At 46.9% G+C, this 22,035-nt stretch overlaps 1 protein-coding gene across 1 annotated transcript in view; it reads left to right on the top strand.

The window, feature by feature from the left end:
- The window catches only part of SETX (senataxin), a 256,689-nt gene that overhangs the window by 137,705 nt on the left and 96,949 nt on the right, over positions 1–22,035 (top strand). The window contains exon 14 of the mRNA XM_089675124.1: positions 11,178–11,331. Within this exon, the coding sequence (XP_089531250.1) occupies positions 11,178–11,331 (154 nt within the window). The remainder of the gene's footprint in view (positions 1–11,177; positions 11,332–22,035) is intronic.

Genomic DNA, 22,035 nt, shown 5'->3' with positions numbered 1-22,035 from the left:
CTTGGATCCTAGAGAACTTTTAGGGAAAGTGGAGAATTTTATTCCCTCTGACTAGGGGAAAAGCTTAGGCCTAAGTCGGATTCCCACTTGTTGAGAAAGGAGGGTATATAGTCCCAAGGAGATAGAGCCAGGGAGAGAGTGACGTACCAGTTCCCCTCTGTGGCACATTGTTTCAAATCCAGTAAGCAGACATTAATGCCTGGAACGAGAGAGCACCTGCGAAGGAAATAATGTAGCTTTAATCTGCCCCAGAATTCTAAAGGAGCATCTGCAAGACAGGTAAGATCTGAAGCGATTAACGTTCCCTCTGGGTTCAGAAAATCCAATAAATGGGTGTTACCCTGAATTTTGAGGCAATGGAATTGCTCCTCATATAGGCCAGGAGTGGAGTCTGTGTTGCCTAGAATGGGGAGCAGGGAGACTGGACCTTCAAAACATTTCCTGTGCAACCTGAAGGGTACTACCCAGGGTAGGGTGCGTACAGAGCTCCCTAGGTAGAGGAAATGAGATACAAGGCCAACTCAAAGCAGTGCACTGAGACTCCAACTTCATGGAAACCCAGAATTTAGACTCCTCATGGCAATGCCAGTTGAGTATCCTGGTGAGATGTGAGGCCGTTTGATAGGTTTGATTATCTGGGAAGGCTAGGCCTCCAGATGACTTAGACAGGGATAGGCTCTGTAGTTTCAGACACAGTCTCTTGTGAGACTAGATATAATTTTGAAACTGGGAACAAATATTCCGAAAAAAAACTCAGCGGCAGACAAATGGGAAAGGCTTGCAGCAAATGGAAAATTCGGTTAAGCACGGTCATTTTAATAGCACTGCAACAACCGAACCAATTCAGCGTTAGGGAGTGCCAATGTAGCAGGTTCTCTTTAGGATTAAGAAGAAGGGGTTCAAAATAGAGCTTAGAAGGGTCAGATGTTATATTCGTCCCAAGATACCTGATCACATTTGGGTCCCATCTGAATGGGAAAGAGGGCCACAGACTACGAATTGTGTCAGGGGCCATGGAGAAGTTGAAAGCGGAAGACTTTCCCAGGTTGATTTTAAAAAGTGACAATGCCCCGTAATCTCTGAGGAACTGCAGAAGAGGCAAAGAGGTAAATGGGTCCGTGACAAAAAAGATTAAGTCATCAGCAAAGGCCGCTACCTTTATGCTCTCCTGAGGGTTTTTCGGTAGCCCACAATGTTGGGATCAGCGTGTACTAAGCAGAGGAAGGGTTCCAGAGTGAGAATGAATATAAGGGGAGAGATGGGGCACCCGTCTCGTCCTGTTTGAAATTGGAAAGAAATCCAATCTGATCTCATTAACTTTCACAGCAGCAGAGGGCGAAGAATATAGTGCTGATATCCAGATCAGCCCAGACATATGTGCTCCATGGTAGTCTGAATAAATGACCAATGAACCCTATCAAATGCTTTGTCACCATCCATAGAGAATACCATAAGCGGATTCATAGTGGTTCCGGCAGCATGAATTAGATTAATGAAACTGATCGTGTTGTCTCGTGGTTCACGTACAGGGACAAAGCCAGCTTGGTCCTTGTGAATCAATTGAGGAATGTGTAGCAGCAGACTATTGGCCAGAACCTTCACAAAGAGCTTTAAATCTGTATTTAAAAGGGCAGTAGCTGCCGCATTGAGCAGGGCCCTTACCCTCTTTAGAAATGAGAGAAATATATGCTCTAAGGGCATCTGCTGGCATGAATTTCCCCCGTACCAGGGAGTTCAGCACCTAGACCAAGCGCGGCGCAAGGATGTGGGAAAAAGTGTTAAAGTAGGCAGCAGTCAGGCTATTAGGTACCTTTTTCGGTTTAGACTGAGAACACCTCACCTATCTCCTCCTTGGTGATTTGGGAGTCCAGTTGTTTGCGGACGGAGAGAGGAAGGGATGGCATGCCCAAGGATGTTGTGTACGCACGAATGTTTGAAGAAAGGACTCGTGACGAGTCAGGCGCAGGCGAGGGATCCAAGTTGTACAAGCCATGGTAGAACAGGAATTCTGCTGCCATATTTTGTGAGGTGGATAGCTTGTGACCGGCAGAGGAGGTAATATGGGGTATTCAAGTCCAAGTGCGGGGGCTGCGGAACACTTCAGCAAGAAGGGTACCTGGCCTGTTGGAAACCATGAGAGTTTTTGTTTCACTTTGTAGAAGAGGAGAGAGTTGAGTTCCTCAGGAGTTTTAAGGAGCTTGCAAAAGATGGAATTTGCTATGCTAGCTTTGTGAGCACTTTCAAGACGCGGCAGACGGGCTAACAGAGGTCCACCTGCAGTGTCCTCTGCCTCTTCAGTGCGCTCCTATCCTGATCAAGGCACCCCGGATCAAAGGTTTGTGAGCTTCCCAGACCTCTAGAGGATTGTCCACCAAGCCATCACTGAGAATGAAATTATTCAGACAGAGCAGCCTCCAGTGTCTGGCGGACATCGGATGACTGGAGAACGGCTTCATTAAGTCTCCACAATGGAGGACTCCGAGCCGTGGAGCCCAAATGTAGAGTAAAAAGAATTGGGGCATGGTCTGACAAAAGGAGGTCCCCAATCTGTGTCGACTGAACCCGGGGTAGTTCTTTATAAAGAATCAAGATGTGATTCAGGCGAGAGTAGGATTGATGGACTGCGGAGAAGAACGGATAGTCCCTATCTCCAGGGTGCGATAGCCGCCAGGGGTCAACGAGCTGTAAAAGATGAAGTTCTGCCTTTTAATCACTTGAGGCGAGAGTATGTGTCAGGGATCCAGGTATGACCAGAGATGTGTGGACTGACACAGGGAACAGCAGGCTTCAGAAATGATGAAATAATAAAATTTATTAAGAGCTGCACATATATACAAACGCAGTGCAAACAAAAACCAAACCTTAACTAATATTAATATGTACAAGTGTAGTCAGGGCTGGAGAGGTGGTGTAGTCAGGGCTGGAGAGGTGGTGTGGTCAGGCAGGCCGGGTCAGGAACAATCGGGCAGATAAGGTACAACAGAAGCAGGCAGGAGAATGGTCAGGAATAGCCGGGGTCGGTGCAGGCGGAGTTCTAGCAGAGTCAAGCAGGCAGAAGACATGATACAGGAAACAGGATCAGGACAACAGGGCACATGGGAAAACTCCAAGGCACTGATTGCAGGCCTGGTACTGCTTAAATACACCTCCTGCAATCAGCCTCAGATGATGGCTTGATTGCAGGAGTGAAATCCTGGCTGCTGAAAGCACCCGCTGGCAAGCACCGGTACTGCAGCCCATACAGCAGGTGAGCCCCAGCACCACCAGCGGTGAGTCCTTTCCTGACAGTATGATAGATGAGACGTACCCTTGGAGACATTTAGGGCTGGATCCATGGCATAATTAAGATCGCCATCCAAAAATCAAGGTCCCCTCCATGAATTCAATTAGATTAGGTACCAATTCCTGAAGGAAGGGATGATGATCCACATTGGGAAAATGGACGTTAGCATGGGTAACCAGCAAATCACCAATTTTACCCTTCACGAAAAGGAAGCGGCCTTGTGGATCCTGCTGCACAGTGGTGAGCGACCAAGGAGCCAAATTAGCCAGTAAAATACTCATTCCCTTCGATTTTGAAATCTGTGGTAGGCTGTCGGAAAGGCTCTGTTGGTAAGCTTAAGGACATAGTCAAACTTAGTGTGTTTCCTGGAGGAAAGCCACTCGTGTTACTTTGTTTTTCAAATAGAATAAAATTCTGGAATGTTTTTTGGGTACACTGAGGCCCCAAACATTAAAGGAGGTAAACTTAAAGGCACTTAAGGCCATCTCTGGGGACCAGTGGAGCGAGATGGTAGGATTTAGTGGCCGGGATGGTGGGGGAGGGGGGGAGTAGAGTGGATGGGGAAAGGTAAGGCAGAAGGAGAGGAGAGAAGAGAAAGGGGTGGGGAAAAAGGTAACTGGGCAGGAGTAGTCTAAAGGTAACAACAAATTCCCTAGTGGAGCCCCGTAGTACTCCCCAAGGAAATACCCTGTTGGGCATAGTGGGAAGATCCAATAGCAGAGAAACAGATGCAGGAAAAAATTGTCAAAAGCACTACTTAAATGTCTGATGGAGAGAGATCAAGTAACAGACTGGCCATTGGCCTGGGGAGTTGAGCAAAGAGAGAGACAGGGAGCTGAGGGAGTGAGATAGTGGGAGGAGACACGTGGTGCCATGCTCCCGCGCAGGGTGACCCTGCTCGGCTTACAGGTAAAAATGACTTAACCAGATACATTACAATAGAATACAACACATGTTACGAGTCAGTGCCAATAAAGCTATACTTATAGTGATCACGTTATATCATTGTCAGGAGGGGAGAAGAGATGCCATAAGCAGATCCAAGGGGAAGGGGCGATGAGTGGCCCAAAAAAGGTTTTGCCTATTCCACCTGTGTACAGAAGGGAAGGATGAGACCAGTTTTGAGGGCGGGAGACCCACCTGTGGAGAATAAAAAAACACCACACAGAAACAAATCTAAAACAATGGACATGTACCTTAATTGATGAACTGGAGGTGGTTCTGGGGGAACTCTAAAGTCTATGGCTGTAGAGCACAAATAGTACATAGGTTTACAGAGTGGCAATCACGACTGATCTATACGTGGGCAAAAATGCAGAGGCAATACAGGAACCAATAACGAGTGGTGCTAGGCATACTGAGAAAAGGCTAATTGCCCAAAGTGAGTTCTAGGGTAATAACTGAAGTGTTCTCTGAGGGAGAGAGGTGAAGAAACAACTCACTGTTTACCAGGTCAAGTACAATGTTCGCCAGGGAGGTCGATGCCTGATAATCCGCCCCATCCATAAAGTTGAGCGAGGGGACAGCAGAGAAGATCAATCTTCTTCGAAGGCTGGGGTATGTCTGGGTGGGTCGCTGCTGGATGGACAGGATCGCTCCCTGCGGGTCCTCTGTGATCTTGGTAGAGGGAGGATTGGCAACTCTGTGCGGAGAAGGGACTCCAGCCAATCTGGCATGAGACAGCAGGACAGTCTAGGAAACGGGATAGCAGCTGCAGCTGTCCTGGGGAGCACAGCTGGGATAAACCTTGATGGTGCACAATAAGGTGGAAGGGATGGCCCCATCGATAAGTCACCCTGGCTTCCCTGATAACCTCCAGAAGGGGGCGCAACAAGCCCTGCATGACGTAAGTCTGTCGTGATATATCTAGGTACACTTGAACAGTGGCACCATCAAAATCAGTAGGCCCCTTGGACCAGGCTCTACGCAATTTTTTTTCATTCATACAGTAGAAATGCCCCCTGCACTGGACATCTCTGGGGGGAGCTGGTGATGCAGGAACCGTTGAGGCAGTTGGAGTGGGTCCTGCACACTGTGAACTTGGTCCAGCTTGAGATCTGTCGTTGATGGTTTGTCTAAAAGTAGGTTAAGCATGGCTGCCACTGTGAAACGCAGGTCAGCACCCATGGTTGCCTCGAATACCTCGCAGGTGGAGATTGCTCTGTTTCCTGTATTCCCCATCGTCCACTTTTTAGATGGAGATCAAAGAGATGTGCCCTCTTGCGATTCTAGTGCCTCCAGCCAGGTTTCCACAGTGGATGTAGAGGATTCAAGCGCGGTTACTTGCCATCAATTTACTGCTTAATGTCATGGATTTCCTTTGTCAGGGCCATCACTATGGAGGATGCCATGCCACATGGGAGGTCATCTAGCAGCTCCCTGATGTCCTTGTCCCTGAGAGCTCCCGAGGCCTTGAACCTAGTGGAGCCCGGTGGGAGAGTCAGCCCACGGCAACACAGGGGACAAGATGGGTAAGTCTGGGAGGCAGGTGTGCGAGGGGGCTGCTGTGATCTGCGATCCCTGTGCAGCGGGTTTCTTAGGGGCAGATGGAGGACCGGCTGCTCCGACTCGCAGCGGAGTGGAAGCTGGAGCAGGGGCCCGGTGCTGGTGGAGGAAGTAGTACAGTGGTGGCGAATCTATGGCACACATGGTGCAGTGGGCTTGCAGAGCCCTCTCTGTTGGCAAGCGAGCCAAGTTGCTCCAGCAGCCGAGCATCGGATCTCGGCATACATAGGGGCCATGCTCATGTTCAGAAAGCAGTAGTAGAGTAGCAGCGCCAGACGAAGACGTCATGAGCCGCGTTTTGTCCGAGTTTTTGCATGGTCGGTGTTTGTGCTGGTGGTCAGTGGAAGCTCTGTTGTGTTTTTCTTTTAATCAAAAGATGTTAATGTATGGGTTGATTTTTCTAAACTAAAACCTCAGTATTCAGGTTTAATTGCAGTGTTAGCTTGGGTTTTGGGTTGCAGTTTGGGCACTCTGTCTTTAAAAGGTTCGCCATCACTGAAGTAGTGGGTTATCTCCGTGGTCCGAGGATCCCCTATGGCTTGCAATTTCCTCCAATCACCCGGCATAGACTACACTTGACTGGTGAGACTAGCTGTCCCAGGGCCCGAACCTTGCAGAGCTCTCACAGAAGCGTGCTCACACCTCCATGGCCAAACCACACCTCCTATATTTCTTTCTTTTATCATCGTAGATCTCAGTTGTTTCATTTAACAGCAAATGCCAGGTGCTTTTGGATGCTAACCGGTATCCCATAAAGAATAGGGACTCCAGATATACTGTACCTGTTCTCTTAACCTCCTTGTAATGACTTCACTGTCTTCTGCAAATGTTTGCTCACTTGAGCAGTTGCGTCTCACTCTTAGGAATTCCCCTTCAGTGTATGGAAAGGGTGGCCGCTGCTCGGCAACAGAGTGGAGTTACCAGAACATACCTTGTGGAAGTTTCACATTACCTATAACACTGTCCCCTTCCAGTGTGACATCCAAAGAGTGTATTTTCTCCCTATTACATTCCAAAGTGAACTGCAAATTAAGATCATTGCAATTCAATATACAGCAATACCTCGGTTTTCGAGTTTAATTCGTTCTGCAGGACTTTTCGTAAAGCGAAAAATTTGTAAACCGAAACGTCGTTTCCCATAGGAATGCATTGAAAACCAATTAATCCGTTCCGGAGGTCAGAAAAAAGTAAACGCTACTAAAATACCACGAGTATTACAATACCACAAGCAATACCACAAGTCATGCTGTATTTTAGTAGTGAAAACTATGTGTTCCCCACTGACAGCTGAATGTAAAAGAATTGCTGGCAATTAAAAAAAAAATTATTTAAAAACCAGCATGGGGTCCCCCCTCCCATCCATACCAAGCCCTTCGGGTCTGGTATGGATTTTGAGGGGAATTCCCATTGCAAGATAAAAAAAAAAAAAAAGAAAATGGTGTGGGATTCCTCCCAAAATCCATACCTGACCCTAATCTGAGCATGCAGCCCGGCAGGTCAAGAAAGGAGGGGGGATGAACCACTGAACCATACCAAGCGACATGACCTCAACATGGGGGGCTGCTTTAGGGCAGGAGGGCTCCCCCCCCCCCCAAAGCACCTTGTCCCCATGTTGATGGGGACAAGGACCTCTTCCCCACAACCCTGGCCGGTGGTTGTGGGGGTCTGCAGGCAGGGGGCCTATCGGAATCTGGAAGACCACCACGCCATTTTTTTTTTTTTTTTACATTTTGGTATGGGAGTTCCCCTCAAAATCCATACCAGACCTGAAGTGCTTGGTAAGGATGGGAGGGGGGACCCCACGCCATTTTTTTTATTTATTATGGTGCCGGTTTTTAAATGTAATTACCGCTTTTTTTTTTTTTTTTTTTCTTCACTATAGCTTAGAAATTCAGCTGTCACTTCCCCCCAGCTAAAAGAGAGAGAATTTTCTTTTGGTTTATTTCCCCAAGTTAAGAGAAACAATGTTTCCTTTAAGTTTCTTAAAAGAAACAGAGTTTCTGTTAACTCCGGGGAAAGTGACAGCTAATTCTGAATAGTGAAGAAAACAATAAAGCCTACAATTGCATTTAAAAATCGGCACCAACATACACTTCATATTGCAAAACAAATTTGGAAAAAAATTTTGGTAACAGAGCCATTATTTTCAATGGCTTTTCGTTTGTAAACCGAAAATTACGTTTAAAAAGGCGTTTTGTAAACCGATGTATTACTGTATCAACACATTTGGAGATGGCTCTTGGGTCTTGGATCCTCACCAAATCAACAGCAGATCATCTGTGTAGCACCTATACCATAGGATGTAACACTGGAAAATATTATGCTCAGCAAAGGTAAACTTCTCTTCCCATGTCCCCATATATAGGTTCGTTAATGAGGGTGAAAATTTGACCCCACATTGATGCCGCACATACTTGCAAGAAGTATACTCTATCAAAATACCACTGTACATCTGTCATCTGATTGCCCTAACTTGAAAGCCACTTGACAGGTAAAGGGCATGCTCATCCTAAGGACTCTAATTAACAGCAGTAGTAATCCCTCAAAAGGGACCTCTCCACCACTGAGGTTGACCCCTCTTTAATTGAACAGGTGGAAGAGATATTTGGAGCCTTGTGCTTCACCTGTAATGGCTTGCTACAAGCTTCTAAACTACTGTTGGTCATGCAGATACTCAGAATACCCTGGTTAAGGTGTGGGGATGCCGATGACCTTTCTAAAGACCATCTGACTCGTCTGGCCTTTCAGGGATGTTGTCTCTTTAGATCTACCCTTGATACCAGTGTACCTCCATATAACCTGATACAAGCATACTAGAGCATACACCTGCTTAACTGCAGGAGATTCAAGGAGAGGTTGTTGTGAGTCTCACCCTGCTCATTTGTCCACTTCTATGGCAGGTACTCCTAGGACCACATAGCCTTTCTTTGACTGCTTACAAGGCTAAAAGTCAGACCAGCTAAGTCCACTGCCTAACCTTCCCTCAGTTCTGACCCTCTGCTTCAGACTTCGTTTCAGCTGCAGTTCCAGACTGGGCTTTTTCTCAGTTTCCCCATGAACATGCTAGTTCTTCAGTAGTACCAGGTATCCCTGATGTCCTTTTTGTTTGCCCCAGGCCTCCAGAGGAAAGTCTGTAATTCAGTTCTGCTAAGTTCAAATCTTCCAAACCCATAAACCATTCCTCCTCACTATGAGGTGATGCCCCTACTTTCCTTCATTTGGTATAACCTGCACATACGTCCACAAAGGTTAGTTGACTTCCACCCTGCTCTGGTGCAGCTGCTGTGTAAAGCGATCATAGTCATGTTTCAGAAGAATTTCTTGCCTTGCTAGACATCAAGAATACCTGCTTGCATGTCATCATTTTTCCTTCACATCGATTCCTGCATTTTGCATTGGGCACCCAATGTTACCCTAACATTGCCCTTTTACTTTGAAGCAGGTGCAAGCTCCCCTGCTTTTTTCTACTACACTGTTGAAGCATTCCTATAGTGGGATACCTGGGCAACCTACTGAGGGCACAGACTGCTAGCCATTAAAATTGTTCTTGCTCTGCAGAGGTTCAGGTAGATCCTAAACCTCCAGAAGTTGGTAAGAGCTCCAAACTCTCTGCTCCCATGTCTGAATGCTACAGTCCAGGAGCCAGCCAACCCTTTTTTTTTTCATGAGGGTTCTGAGCTTAATATTGGCTTCTTTCTAAGCAGTTATATGACCATTTTCATAGCAGACTATTGCATGTCAAATTTTGGCTGCGTGAGACCAGAAGGCTCAGTTTCTTGACCATCACTTGCACCTTACCCCCTAAAACTGGGCTTGCCTGGTTATCCCTTCAATGATAACTCAACTGCAAGAATCTGACCAGGATTCAGTTGGACAATGCCATGGCAGTGCTTTGTCACCCATTGGAGGAACCAGATGTCTTTCTGTTCAGAGACACTGATCAGATTCTGGCTAGGGTTGAACTACATGTTCCAGCACTGTCTGCTGTGTACTTCAGTCATGGAAAATTGTCAAGCAAGCTTTCTCAGTTGTCAACAACTGATCTCAGAAAAATGGTCCCTTCACCCTGAGGTATTTCAAGACCCTCTTCACAGATGGTGGATGCTGGAGGTGGACCTCCTGGCTTGCAGGTTCAGCAACAAGCTGAAGAAGTTTTTTTGTTTTTTTTTGTTTTTTTTTTAGTCTAGAGATCCTCTTCGTAGTGGATGCTTTGGTGACTTGGTGCGATCAGTTTCTTATGGTGCAAGGCAAGGAATTTCCATTCCATAATGTATTAGATTTTCTCTTCGTGCTTAACAAGGATATTCTATACCAGAAAGTTCTCAGTGAGACGAATCCTGTCTTTTGCAGTCTGGTCTGGATCAACATTTGTCCTTGAGTTCCATGAAAAGCCATATCTCCACCCTAGCAATTTAATTTTTTCAAAGACTGCTTGCCTTTCACTCCTTAGTGAAGTTTTTGTACAGGGTGTCTCTCATATTATTACCCCTATATGTTCCTCAGTGACACTGTGGGATAGCAACCTGGTTCTTTCAGTTCTTCAGAAACCACCATTTGAACCACTTAGGGATTTTATTGGCCTATTCACTCACAAGGCTGCCTTCCTGATTGCCATCACCTCTGCAAGGCAAGTTCTTGAGTTGAGGACATTAAGATCCCTATCTTGTGCCACGCTGAGACAAGGTTGTCTTGGGGCCTGAGGCCTCTTTTCTTCCCTAGGTGGTTTCTTCCTTTTTCTTTAACCAGAATATTGTTCTCCCATCTCTATTTCCATCTCCATGGCATTACAAGGAGATTTCTGTCCACTGTCTGGATGTAATACGTGCTGTTCAAGTCTGTCTCTCAACTACAGATTCCTTTAGACCTACCATTCAAACCTTTCCCGGTCAAGCGCACTCAACTACATAGATCTTAGTGCTTCATGGGATTTTTAGCATCGGGCATCTTTTCTCTGATTTGCTAGGCTGCCACCTGGTCTTCTGGTCACACATTCATTCTGTTTTAGCAGGTGGATGTTCAGGCCTCATTTGTTTCCAGCTTCATATGTATGGTTCTTCAAACTGCTCTGTAGGCAAGATTTTAGCCTGGTCTATTAACCTGTTGTGTTTTTGTGGGCCTGTTAGAGTTTTGTTTATGGTGTTGCCTACCTTTTTAGATTGACTGCTCCTGGATGGTTTTCTGTTTGTACCAGAATTGCTTCACCTGTATCCCTTAATGTTTGATTTAAGAATACCGGATTTTTGACTTGCTGGAAAATCATTGACTTGTAAGGTAGAGCTACACAGAAGGTCATATAGATTTAATCTAATTTATGTTTTTTCTTCTTAAATTATAGACCTGGTATGTAAACTTAAACTACAGTAACAGTGATCTTGTCTCATATCTACAGAAGCAGAGAAATATTCCTGATCAGAACTTCAATGCCAAGAACAAGAGAAACCGAGTACTTGTGTGTGCTCCTTCCAATGCTGCCCTGGATGATCTGATGAAGAAGATTATATTGGAGTTCAAGGAAAAATGTCATGATAAGAAGAATACTCTGGGTAGGCATATCTTGAATGGCTGTATGCAGTCTTTTCTAGTGTTGAACCAGGGCATATATCTGCTGGGAAAAAAAAGGTTGCCCTAGACTAGGGTCTAGCAGTAGTTGCAAATCGGCATAGCCTGTGAGCAGCAGTGGAACTTTCTAAATAGATATAATTGTAAATACGTGGCTGAAAGTGGAGAAATGAATCAAAGGATCAACATTGCCTCTATAAGTAGACCCCTAGTTATAGTTTTGCAATGCTTAAATCTTTTGCTCATAAAGGGGCATTTAGCAGAAGTGGCTGCTTTTTGGGTACAAGTAGCCATGTCCTGTAGTTTAGAGACTTTGAGTGTCAGAATGCTCCATGTGTCCATGTGCACTATTTTCTACTTCCTTCAGCATATAGGAAGTATTGTCCTGCTTGCCGCTTCTGCTTTGCTAAACAGTCATGTTGGACTCCAGTCTCTGGCCTACTCCCACTGCCTGCCTACAGAGACTCTAGTCACTTCTGGCCAACCATCCCTCAAAGGTGACCAGCTGCCTGGGTTTGTGAGTACCAGAGACCTTGCCTCATGCCTTGTTTAGCTGCATGACAACCAAGAGTTTGCAGCACATTGACCTAATGATTATAAGGCCCCTATCATCAGAGTTTAACTCCGTTGGGTGAGACACAATCTCTTATAGTATAGTGTGACCAACAGTTGGAATTCCTCCTCAAATCCCTGTTCTCTGTCAGGTTCTGCCCTCCACTCTGTTTTGGCTGTGACCCTAATCTGTCAAATTGTGACAGAATGGATTAAATCCCTCAAAAATGATTTCTCTGCTACTTCTAAAGTACATGGAGTAAATGTTTTGAGCATTATGATTCAGTTGTGATGGTTTGTTAGAAGTGCCTAAATTTGTGGACTGCATGGGTCCAATGTCCTTACAAACGTGCAGACCACTCTAGTTAGAATGCTGGGACACAGATGCTGTATCCAAGGTACCCCTGATTTCATTTGATGGTTAAAGTTACTAAACCCATGACCTTGCATTCATTATATCAGGTCTTCCACAGTACACAGAACATGGAAATGCAATTACAGTGCCTTGAAAAAGTATTCTAACCCCTTGACATTTTCCACATTTTGTCATGTTACAACCAAAAAGCGTAAATGTGTTTTAGTGGGATTTTATGTGATAAACCAACACAAAGTGGCACACAATTGTGAAGTGGAAGGAAAATGATAAATGGTTTTCAAAATTTTTTACAAATACCTGAAAAGTGTGGCGTGCATTTGTATTCAGCCCACCCTCCCGGTAGTCAATACTTTGTAGAACCACATTTTACTTCAATTACAGCTGCAAGTCTTTTTTGGGTATGTCTCTACCAGCTTTGCACATCTAGAGAGTGAAATTTTTGCCCATTCTTCTTTGCAAAATAGGTCAAGCTCAGTTAGATTGGATGGAGAGCGTCTGAAAAGCAATTTTCAAGTCTTGCCCAGGTTCTCAGTTGGATATAGGTCTGGGCTTTGACTGGGCCATTCTAACACATGAATATGCTTTGATCTAAACCTATCCATTGTAGCTCTGGCTGTATGTTTAGGGTTGTTGTCCTGCTGGAAGGTGAACTTCCGCCCTAGCCTCAAGTCTTTTGCAGACTGCAGGTTTTCTTTTAAGATTGTATTGTATTTGTCTCCATTCGTCTTCCCATCAACTCTGACCAGCTTCCCTGTCCCTGCTAAAGAAAAGCTTCCCCACAACATGATGCTGCAAGCACCATGTTTCACGGTGGGGATGTTGTGTTCAGGGTGATGTGCAGTGTTAGTTTATCATCACACATAGAGCTTTGCTTTTAGGTCAAAGTTCAGTTTTGGTCTCATCTGACCACAGCACCTTCTTCCATATGTTTGCTGTGCCCCCACATGGCTTCTCGCAAACTGCAAACAGGACTTCTTATGGCTTTCTTTAAACAATGGATTTCTTCTTGCCACTTTTCCATAAAGGCCAGATTTGTGGAGTGCACAAAGTTTTCCTGTGACAGTTTCTCCCACCTGAACGGTGGATCTCTGCAGCTCCTGCAGAGTTACCATGGGCCTCTTGGCTGCTTCTCTGATTATGCTCTCCTTGCCCTGCCATGTCTTGGTAGGTTTTCAGTTGAGCCATACTCTTTCTATTTTTGGATGATGGATTGAACAGTGCTCTGTGAGATGTTCAAAGCTCGGGATATTTTTCCCCTTTCGTCTTTCAGGACAGCACCTTGAGAGACCTCGGCTCCTCCCCACCTGAGAAAACACCTCCACCCTAAATAAAAAGTCTATGCTCCCCTCCGACCTCAGTTCTGGTGTTTCCTCCGGAGGGGAGACATCTTGAGGAAGCTCTCAAGGTGCTGTCAGGGGACAGTGTGCCTGAAGCCTGGAGCGAGTCCAGGGCCGGAGAGCCGGCTGTGGGGACTCGATGCAGCGGGAAGTGAAGGCCGGAGTGCCGGCTGCAATCCTCCCCTGGTGGGCTGCAGGGCAGGAGTGTGATCCCTGGGTGACAGGGCAGGAATACTAACCTGCCGGCTGCCCCGACCCCCTCCGGCGAGTTGCGGGTGTTGGGGCGGCCTCGGTGGAATCCGGTGAGGATCGGGGAAGAGCTCCGCTCCTTCCCACGCTGGCGGTCAGTGGAGCTTGCCGAGCCGGATGTCGGGAGACGGCAATTCCGGTGGAAAGGGCGAGGCTTCTTCCGGGGTCGTGGCTTCCGGCCGCGGCCCTATACACCGGCGGAGAAGATGGCGGTGCATGGCGGAACAGTGCCTGGGGGACAGGCTTCCGCTGAAGGCGACCACCCTCCTGGAGAATGTCGGGCGCAGAGGCACTCTGACCAGGCGAGGCCTGCACCAGCCAGACCCAGGTAAGGTGACTCAGAGGAATCCTCCCCTACCTGTGGGCCCCTAGCTCCTGGGATATTCCCAGACATTCTTGTGGTCAGAGGATTTTGGAGAGGGGGGGGGGGTTAGAACAAGTGCCCTGTGGGTGATAGGCTCTTTCTGCATCCTTTTGTCTTTCAGGGCAAGGCCCGAGAAAAACTTAAGCATCAGGAACCTAGGCGGAAATGCCCGTCCTGTAAAACGGTTCTTAAGGAGTCATGGAAGAAGGTTCTCTGTGGGCCCTATATTGACGGGTTAGTGAAAGAAGAGAGGCTAGAACAGGGTGACCTGGTCAAGTCGGTGAGACAGCTGGCCAGTACCTTTTGACTCGTTTAAAAACGTATTGGTAAGTTTAGCCATTCCCCAGGCGGCCCCCCCCCCCCCCCCCCCAGTGGCCCATCTCCTAGACATTGTCACAAACGTGCGTAACAGAGACTGACGCGGACTCCATCTTGCTAAGGGTATACATTTCTCCCTTATCCTTTCCCCTACCCCTCCCTCTCACTGAGAGGAGACATGTGACCTGTGTGTGTGTGTGTGTGTGTGTGTGTGTGTGTGTGTGTGTGTGTACTGGTTATGGGTCACTGGCCGGTCAAGGCATCTCTAGCTAGGTGCCGAGCTGTCTGTGGAAACTGTATCCTTTCTCACCTAGGAAGAGATAAGGCCAGCTTTCCCAAGAGAATTGGAGTCTCACTGACCAAAGTACCTGTGTAATTTCACACCTCGTAAAAACATAAGGGAGCCTTCCCAAGAGTTGAAAGGGACTCTGAGCTAATAACCTAGCTCAGCGCAGGTGACAGAATTAGATGAACACTTCTCAAATCCATTTTTCCCCTATGTCTCATATCTTGGAGTATGAGAGACTTACATAAAAACCGGACACCTCGTCAGATGGTCAATGAGCAGGCAAACAGTTTGATTGGTCACTCGCTTATCCCGGACCATCAGGGAAGCCGAAACATAGAACTCGTGAACCGTGCAATATATAAGTTCATAATTCATATCTAAATAACCCTCAGACTTGTCTGCATAATAATATACCCGCGGGTGGACTGGCTCTTGTGCAGATGGACAGTTATGGACCAAAATATGAATTATAAAAGATGTGGGCTCCAGTTTAGGGTTCCGCCTCACGATCCCTCCCTAAACAGGGGATCGGTCTTTTACTTCAGAACCACACCCTGCTGGGAAACTTTAAAACAGGCTGTCAAGACTAAGAGTAGTAAGTTGAAGACACCTTTAACATCAATATACCACCTGGGGAGACCTGTGCCTTTCGCTCTGAAACGTGATCTGCTTACGTCCAAGGCTTAATGGCAAGTAACTTAACCCTTTAACTTCTCCCTGTTATCTCTTTGCTGTGCTGTTTTCTGTATATGTGTGTGTGTGTATATATATCTATCTTAGTTACATCTTCTCTGTAAATAATTTTATTGCACCTGTTTGACCCTTTTAGTAATAAATCTTTCTTTCTGAAAGTGTTGAACTGTTTCTATAGCTCTTAATTGCAATTACGAATCCCTGCCTTTAAAGAGATGCTACTGTTTGTTTTAACCCTCTGTATAACAGGCCTGTGTGATGACCGTGTTATGCAGTCGATTACATCAACCAGTATAGTGTTATAGCTGAATGCTGAGTTTCCTCTTTCTCTGAATAAAAAGGAGGTGGTGGCAATGTGTAGGGTTAACTGCGTAGTTAACCTGACCCAGTAACAATCGATTCAGGCTGCTGGCACATCGATCTGTATCCATTAGCTGGAAAATCGTTGTGCAGGGTGCAGCTGGGTGTGCCATTGTTACGCACGTCACATTGCGGTTTTAGGTCGGCTAGCCCTTCGGTCACGAGCTTTGGTGAGAAGGTCTGGGCTCTGACGCCGTGATCGTGGCATAGTAGACGTCTCGATCGTGGGATCATCGCATGTTGGTGGCAGGACCCAGAGAGGAAGCCCTTTTTTTCTAAGGCACTTAAATGGAGGTTTCCATTCAGTGAAGACCCTGGGGCCTTATGGAACAAAAACCCTAAGCTGGACGCAGCTTTTTCCCAGACGGCCAGGAAAATAGATTTGGCGTTCGAGGACATGGGGGTTTTGCCAGACCTATTGGACAGGAGAGCTGAATCCCTCCTTAAAAAGGCGTGGGAGTCAACCCTGTCAAATTTTAAGCCCGCCATGGCCACGACTGTTGTAGCCAGGAACATGGAGTACTGGCTGACACAGCTACAAGCCCATATTGTGGCCGACTCCCCCAAAGAGAAGATCCTGGCATTGTTTGAGACATTACTGCAGGGAGTGGGGTACATCGCAGAGTCTGTGAGATTGGGGGCTAGATCAGCAGCTCTAACCAACTCAGCCCGGAGGGCCCTGTGGATTAAGACGTTGCAGGGAGACATCACATCTAAAATTAAATTGTGTGGCATCCCCTTCTCAGGTGATCTCCTGTGTGAACCTGGCTTAGAGTCTGTTTTGGACTGTACGGCGGACAGGAAAAAGTCCTTCCCCCTGAAGCGAAAGTTGCAGGATGTGGGGGCCAGGAGGTTTCATCCACCAAAAAGACAGAGCCTTGGGACAGAGGAGGACTTGGGGAGGGAGGGGCGATTTTTCGTCCTCCTGAACAGCCCCAGAAGCTGCAATGACTCGGTCCCCCCGGTGGGAGGAAGATTGGCAGCCTTCCTCCCACAGTGGGAAGCGGAGGTCTCCAGCCCTTTTTCATCCTGGACATCGTAAGGAGGGGTTACCAACTAGAATTCTCGAGACCCCTGCCAGAAAGATTGTTGATGACGAGCCTGCCCAAGTGTCCTCTGAGGGCCTCAGCCTTGCTAGACTTGCTTTGGGACTTAGAGGCACAGAAGGTGGTAGTTGAAAGGAATGATTTTCTTTTCCCCTCAGAGACCCCCGGTCTGTGGAGAGATTCCTGGTTTATCAGCAGAATTCTGGGAACACCCCTTGAACACGGGAATAACGGCTTATGTTCAGAGATGTTCAAAGTTTATTAGACATTAATAAGATTATATAGACTACAGATAATAATAAGGGAGGGGGGAGCGAGTTTCAAAACTGTAACTTGTAACTTTCCATCATGAGCTGACTACATGAAACATGACATATACATTTCTTGGTACAAATTGTTTTGGCTAACTTTCTGGAAAAGAGCCAGACAAAGACATTGTCAGGGTCATGTTGGCTTCTGTTGATACATCCTTGAACACCCAAAAACAGTTTCATTAAACTTTTAATATTTCTGCAAAAAGCTAACTTAATACTTAAAATGGCGTACATAATACAAAATGGAAGTTCTCTAGATCCTTTCAGTAGTGAGAGTCCCCGAAGCAGAAGTGGGAAAGGGGTTCTACTCCTACGTATTTGTGGTTCAAAAACCACCGGGGGGGCCTACAAACTAATCTTGAACTTGAGACCCCTAAACAAGTCCATATGGTACAAAAGATTCCGCATGGACTCAATCTTTACGATCAGAGCCCTCCTCCCACCAGGGGCCTTCATGGCCTCTATTGACTTGAAGGATGCATATCTACACGTGCCCATCGCAGAAGCCTCCCAGTGTTTCCTCAGGTTAGCAGTTCGGGGCATAGCAGGGACGCACCATCTTCAGTTCCGAGCCTTGCCGTTCGGACTCTCCTCCTCTCCTCCTCTCCAAGAATTTTCACCAAGGTGCTGGCCAAGGTCTTGGTTCCCATTCAGCTGAGAGGAATAGCGGTAGTAGCTTACTTGGGACGACCTGCTCCTATTTGCAGGCTCGGAAGTCCAGCTGAGGCGGAACGTTGCGGAGGTGAGGAGACATCTGGAGAACCTGGGTTGGCTATTGAACCTGGACAAATCCTGCCTGGTCCCCTCCCAGAGAATGACCTATTTGGGGTACATTCTAGATTCCTCAGGACAGAAGACCTTGCTAACCTCAGAAAAACTTGCCAAGCTAGATGGAGGAATCAGACTGTTGCTTGGGGAGCCATGGCGTAACTGTGAGGCAGGCCGTGTCAGTGTTGGGACTGTTGACTTCGTCCATGCCAGCAGTTCAGTGGGCAGGATTGCATCTTCGTCCCCTCCAACTTTTTATTCTAAGGGTCTGGGACAGACAGGTACGGTCCTTAGATACCCGGATTCTCGTCCCCCCCCCCCCCCCCCCCAGTGTAAAAAGATCCCTGTGGTGGTGGAGGAAGATGGACAATGTGACTCAGGGACTGTTATGGAGTTTTCCAGTGGTCTGGGAGGTCACGACGGATGCCAGCGCCCAAGGTTCGGGGGCCCACCTAAGGGAGTCTGTGATTCAGGGAGAGTGGTCCCCAGGAGAAAAAAGGGAATCCTCAAATTGGAGGGAGTTGAAAGTGATATTGGAAGCTCTCTGCTCTTTCCAGAGCAGGATCGGGGGCCAGCATGTCTGCGTCCTGACGGACAACGCGACAGCTGTAGCCTAAATAAACAGGCAGGGTGGAACAAGGAGCAGATCGCTCTGGTCCCTGGCGGCAGTGGTTTTGTCTTGGGCGAAGAGAAACCTTGCCTCCTTGTCTGCTGTCAATTGAACCAGATAGCCGACTATCTGAGCAGAAGACAGCTCAGAGAGTCGGAATGGGCCCTAAATGAAGAGGTGTGCCATTGTAAAGAGGTGGGGATCCCCAGACATAGACCTCTTCGCGTCAGGGAGAAACAACAAGGTCCCGAGCTTCTTTTCCTTAAGCCGGTGGGATGGAGCACGGGCAGTAGACGCGTTGGGGCAAAGGTGGGATTACCCACTGTGCTACGCCTTCCCCCCGGTTGCCCTGCTGTCAGTGGTATTGAGGAAGTTCAGGGCGGAGAATACTTAACTCATTCTGATCAGTCCGTATTGGCCCTGGAGGGCGTGGTTCGCAACACTGAGGGCCTTAGCCACTCGGCCGCCCTGGCTGTTGCCTCCGTGGAGAGATTTACTGGCGCAGGGCCCGGTCCTGTGTCCCAGGGTGGAGAGGTTGAAACTAACAGCCTGGTTTTTGAGCAACAACTTCTGTTAGCGAAGGGACTCAGCCAGACTGGTGGCTACGCTCCTGGCTAGCAGAAAAGCAGAAACCCAAGCCATTTACGGGAAGGTGTGGGGTTGCTTTAGGAAATGGTTCTTCAGGGCCTCAGTAGATACCCAAAGCCTGGTGTCAGTCCTGGAATTTCTGCACACTGGGGTCGATAGGGGGCATTCGATCAGCACACTCAAGAGCCAGATTTCAGCTCTGTGTGTTTCTGGAAGCCCCTTTAGCCAAAGAAGCACTGGTAATCAGGTTCTTTAGAGCCCTGACAAGACAGAGACCTCCTGAGAGTGGGCCATTTCCAATGTAGGATCTGACTAAGGTACTTGGGGTATTGATGGAGCCCCCGTTTGAGCCTTTGGGGTCCTGCTCGCTAAGGGATCTCACATTGAAAACGGTCTTTTTGGTGGCAGTTACCACAGCAAGGAGGGTGTGCGAACTGGAATCCCTCTCAGTCAGGACTCCCTACTTGCAAATTTTTCCAGACAGGGTGGTGTTTAGAACTGACCCATCCTTCATTCCGAAGGTGGCCCAAAAGTTTCAGAGGGAACAAGATACACTGTTGTCGTCATTTTTTCCTGACCTGGTAGGGGAAAATCATGTAAAATTTCATTTGTTAGACGTTAGAAGGTGCGTGCTACTTTACCTTGAAAGAACTAAAGGATTTAGAAGCACAGAATCATTTTTTGTTTCCTTTGCAGGGGCGAGAAAAGAGAAAAGAGCTTCTAGGAGAACAGTTGCTAGATGGTTAAGACTGGCAGTTGAGCAAGCGTACCAAGAAGAAGGGTTAGAGGTCCCGGAGGGAATCAGGGCACATTCCACCCGGGCCATAGCAACTACTCAAGCCGAGCTGGCAGGAGCTTCCCCAGGACAAATTTGTAGGGCAGCAACCTGGTTCAGTTTCGGAACGTTTGTAAAGCATCACAGACTCGACCTGGTCTCGGTGCAAGAGCAGGCCTTTGGACGTAAGGTAGTGCAAGCAGTCAGCCTGCCCGAGGGTTAAGTTCTCGCTTATCCTCTCAAGGTGCTGTCCTGAAAGACGAAAGGGGAAAAATTAAGTTACACTTACGGTAACGCCTTTTCCAGTAGTCTTTCAGGACAGCACCAATTGCCCACCTTTTGTGTTACTGTATATTCTAGGAGATGTCTTATTTTGGTCATGTCTCCCCAGGTGACTGGAGGTATGGATTGAGAACTGAGGTCGGAGGGGAGCATAGTCTTTTTATTTAGGGTGGAGGTGTTTCCTCAGGTGGGGAGGAGCCGAGGTCTCTCAAGGTGCTGTTTCCACACTGCTGGAAAAGGCGTTACCGTAAGTGTAACTTAATTTTTTTTATAACCTAGCCCTGCTTTAAACTTTCCCACAACTTTATCCATGAACTGTCTGATGTGTTCCTTGGCCTTCATGATGCAATTCACTAATGTTCTCTAACAAACCTCTGAGGGCTTCACAGGACAGCTGTATTTATACTGAGATTAAATTTACACACAGGTGGACTTTTACTAATTAGGCAACTCCTTAAGGCAGTTGGTTCCACTAGATTTTAGTTAGGGGTATCAGAATAAAGGGGGCTTAATACAAATGCACACCACACTTTTCAGATATTTATTTGTTCAAAATTTTTAAAAACTTTTTTCAGTTTCCTTCTACTTCATGGATATGTGCCACTTTGTTTTGGTCTATCACATAAAATTCCAATAAAATACCGTATTTTTCGCTCCATAAGACGCACCTGACCATAAGACGTGTCTAGGTTTTAGAGGAGAAAAACAAGAAAAAAAATATTCTGAACCAATGGACTGCAGACATAGTACAGGAGATGACCAGAGACTGCGGACATAGTACAGGAGATAAAATAATCAAACATGTGAAGGCCTCCTCCTCATTAGGTGACTGGAATCAAACAGAAAAAATGCGCACTCACCGACCGCGCATTTTAAATGCGCATGTGTGTAATTTTATCCAGATGACCAGCCAGGCATGCAGATCCAGAGAACACATACAGTTGCAAGAAAAAGTATGTGAACCCCTTGGGATTACGTGGAGTTTTGCATGAATTGGGCATAAAATGTGCTCTGAACGTCATCTAAGTCACAACAATAGAAGAACACAGTCTGCTGAACATAATGCTACACAAACATTAGATGTTGCCATGGTTTAATTGCACATAACATGTAAACATTCACAGTGCAGGGAGGAAAAAGTATGTGAACCTTTGGACTTAATAACTGGTTGACCCTCCTTTGGCAGCAATAACCTCAACCAAACGTTTCCTGTAGTTTCAGATCAGACCTGCACAATGATCTGGAGTAATTTTGGACCACTCCTCTTCACAAAACTGTTTCAGTGTAGCAATATTCTTGGGATGTCTGGTGTGAATTGCTCTCTTAAATTCATGCCACAGCATTTCAATCGGGTTGAGGTCAGGACTCTGACTGGGCCACTCCAGAAGGCGTATTTTGTGCTGTTGCAGCCATTGTTTTGTTGAATTACTTGTATGCTTTGGGTCATTGTCCTGTTGCATCACCCATCCTCTGCGGAGCTTCAGTTGGCGGACAGATAGTCGTACGTTTTCCTGCATAATGTCTTGATAAACTCTGGAATTCATTTTCCCATCAATGACAACAATCTGTCCAGGCCCTGAGGCAGCAAAGCAGCCCCAAACCATGATGCTCCCTCTGCCATGTTTTACAGTGGGGATGAGGTTTTGATGTTGGTGTGCTGTGCCTTTTTTTCTCCACATATAGTGTTGTGTGTTCTTCCTAAACAACTCAATCTTGGTTCCATCTGTCCACAGTATATTTTGCCAGTAGTGCTGTGGAACATCCAGG

The sequence above is a fragment of the Staurois parvus genome, unplaced genomic scaffold (assembly GCF_062004578.1).
Source record: "Staurois parvus isolate SC_StPar_1 unplaced genomic scaffold, SC_StPar_1.0 ptg000154l, whole genome shotgun sequence".
In the NCBI taxonomy this organism is placed as follows: Eukaryota; Metazoa; Chordata; class Amphibia; order Anura; family Ranidae; genus Staurois; species Staurois parvus.
This window is presented reverse-complemented; position numbering and strand designations above follow the sequence as displayed.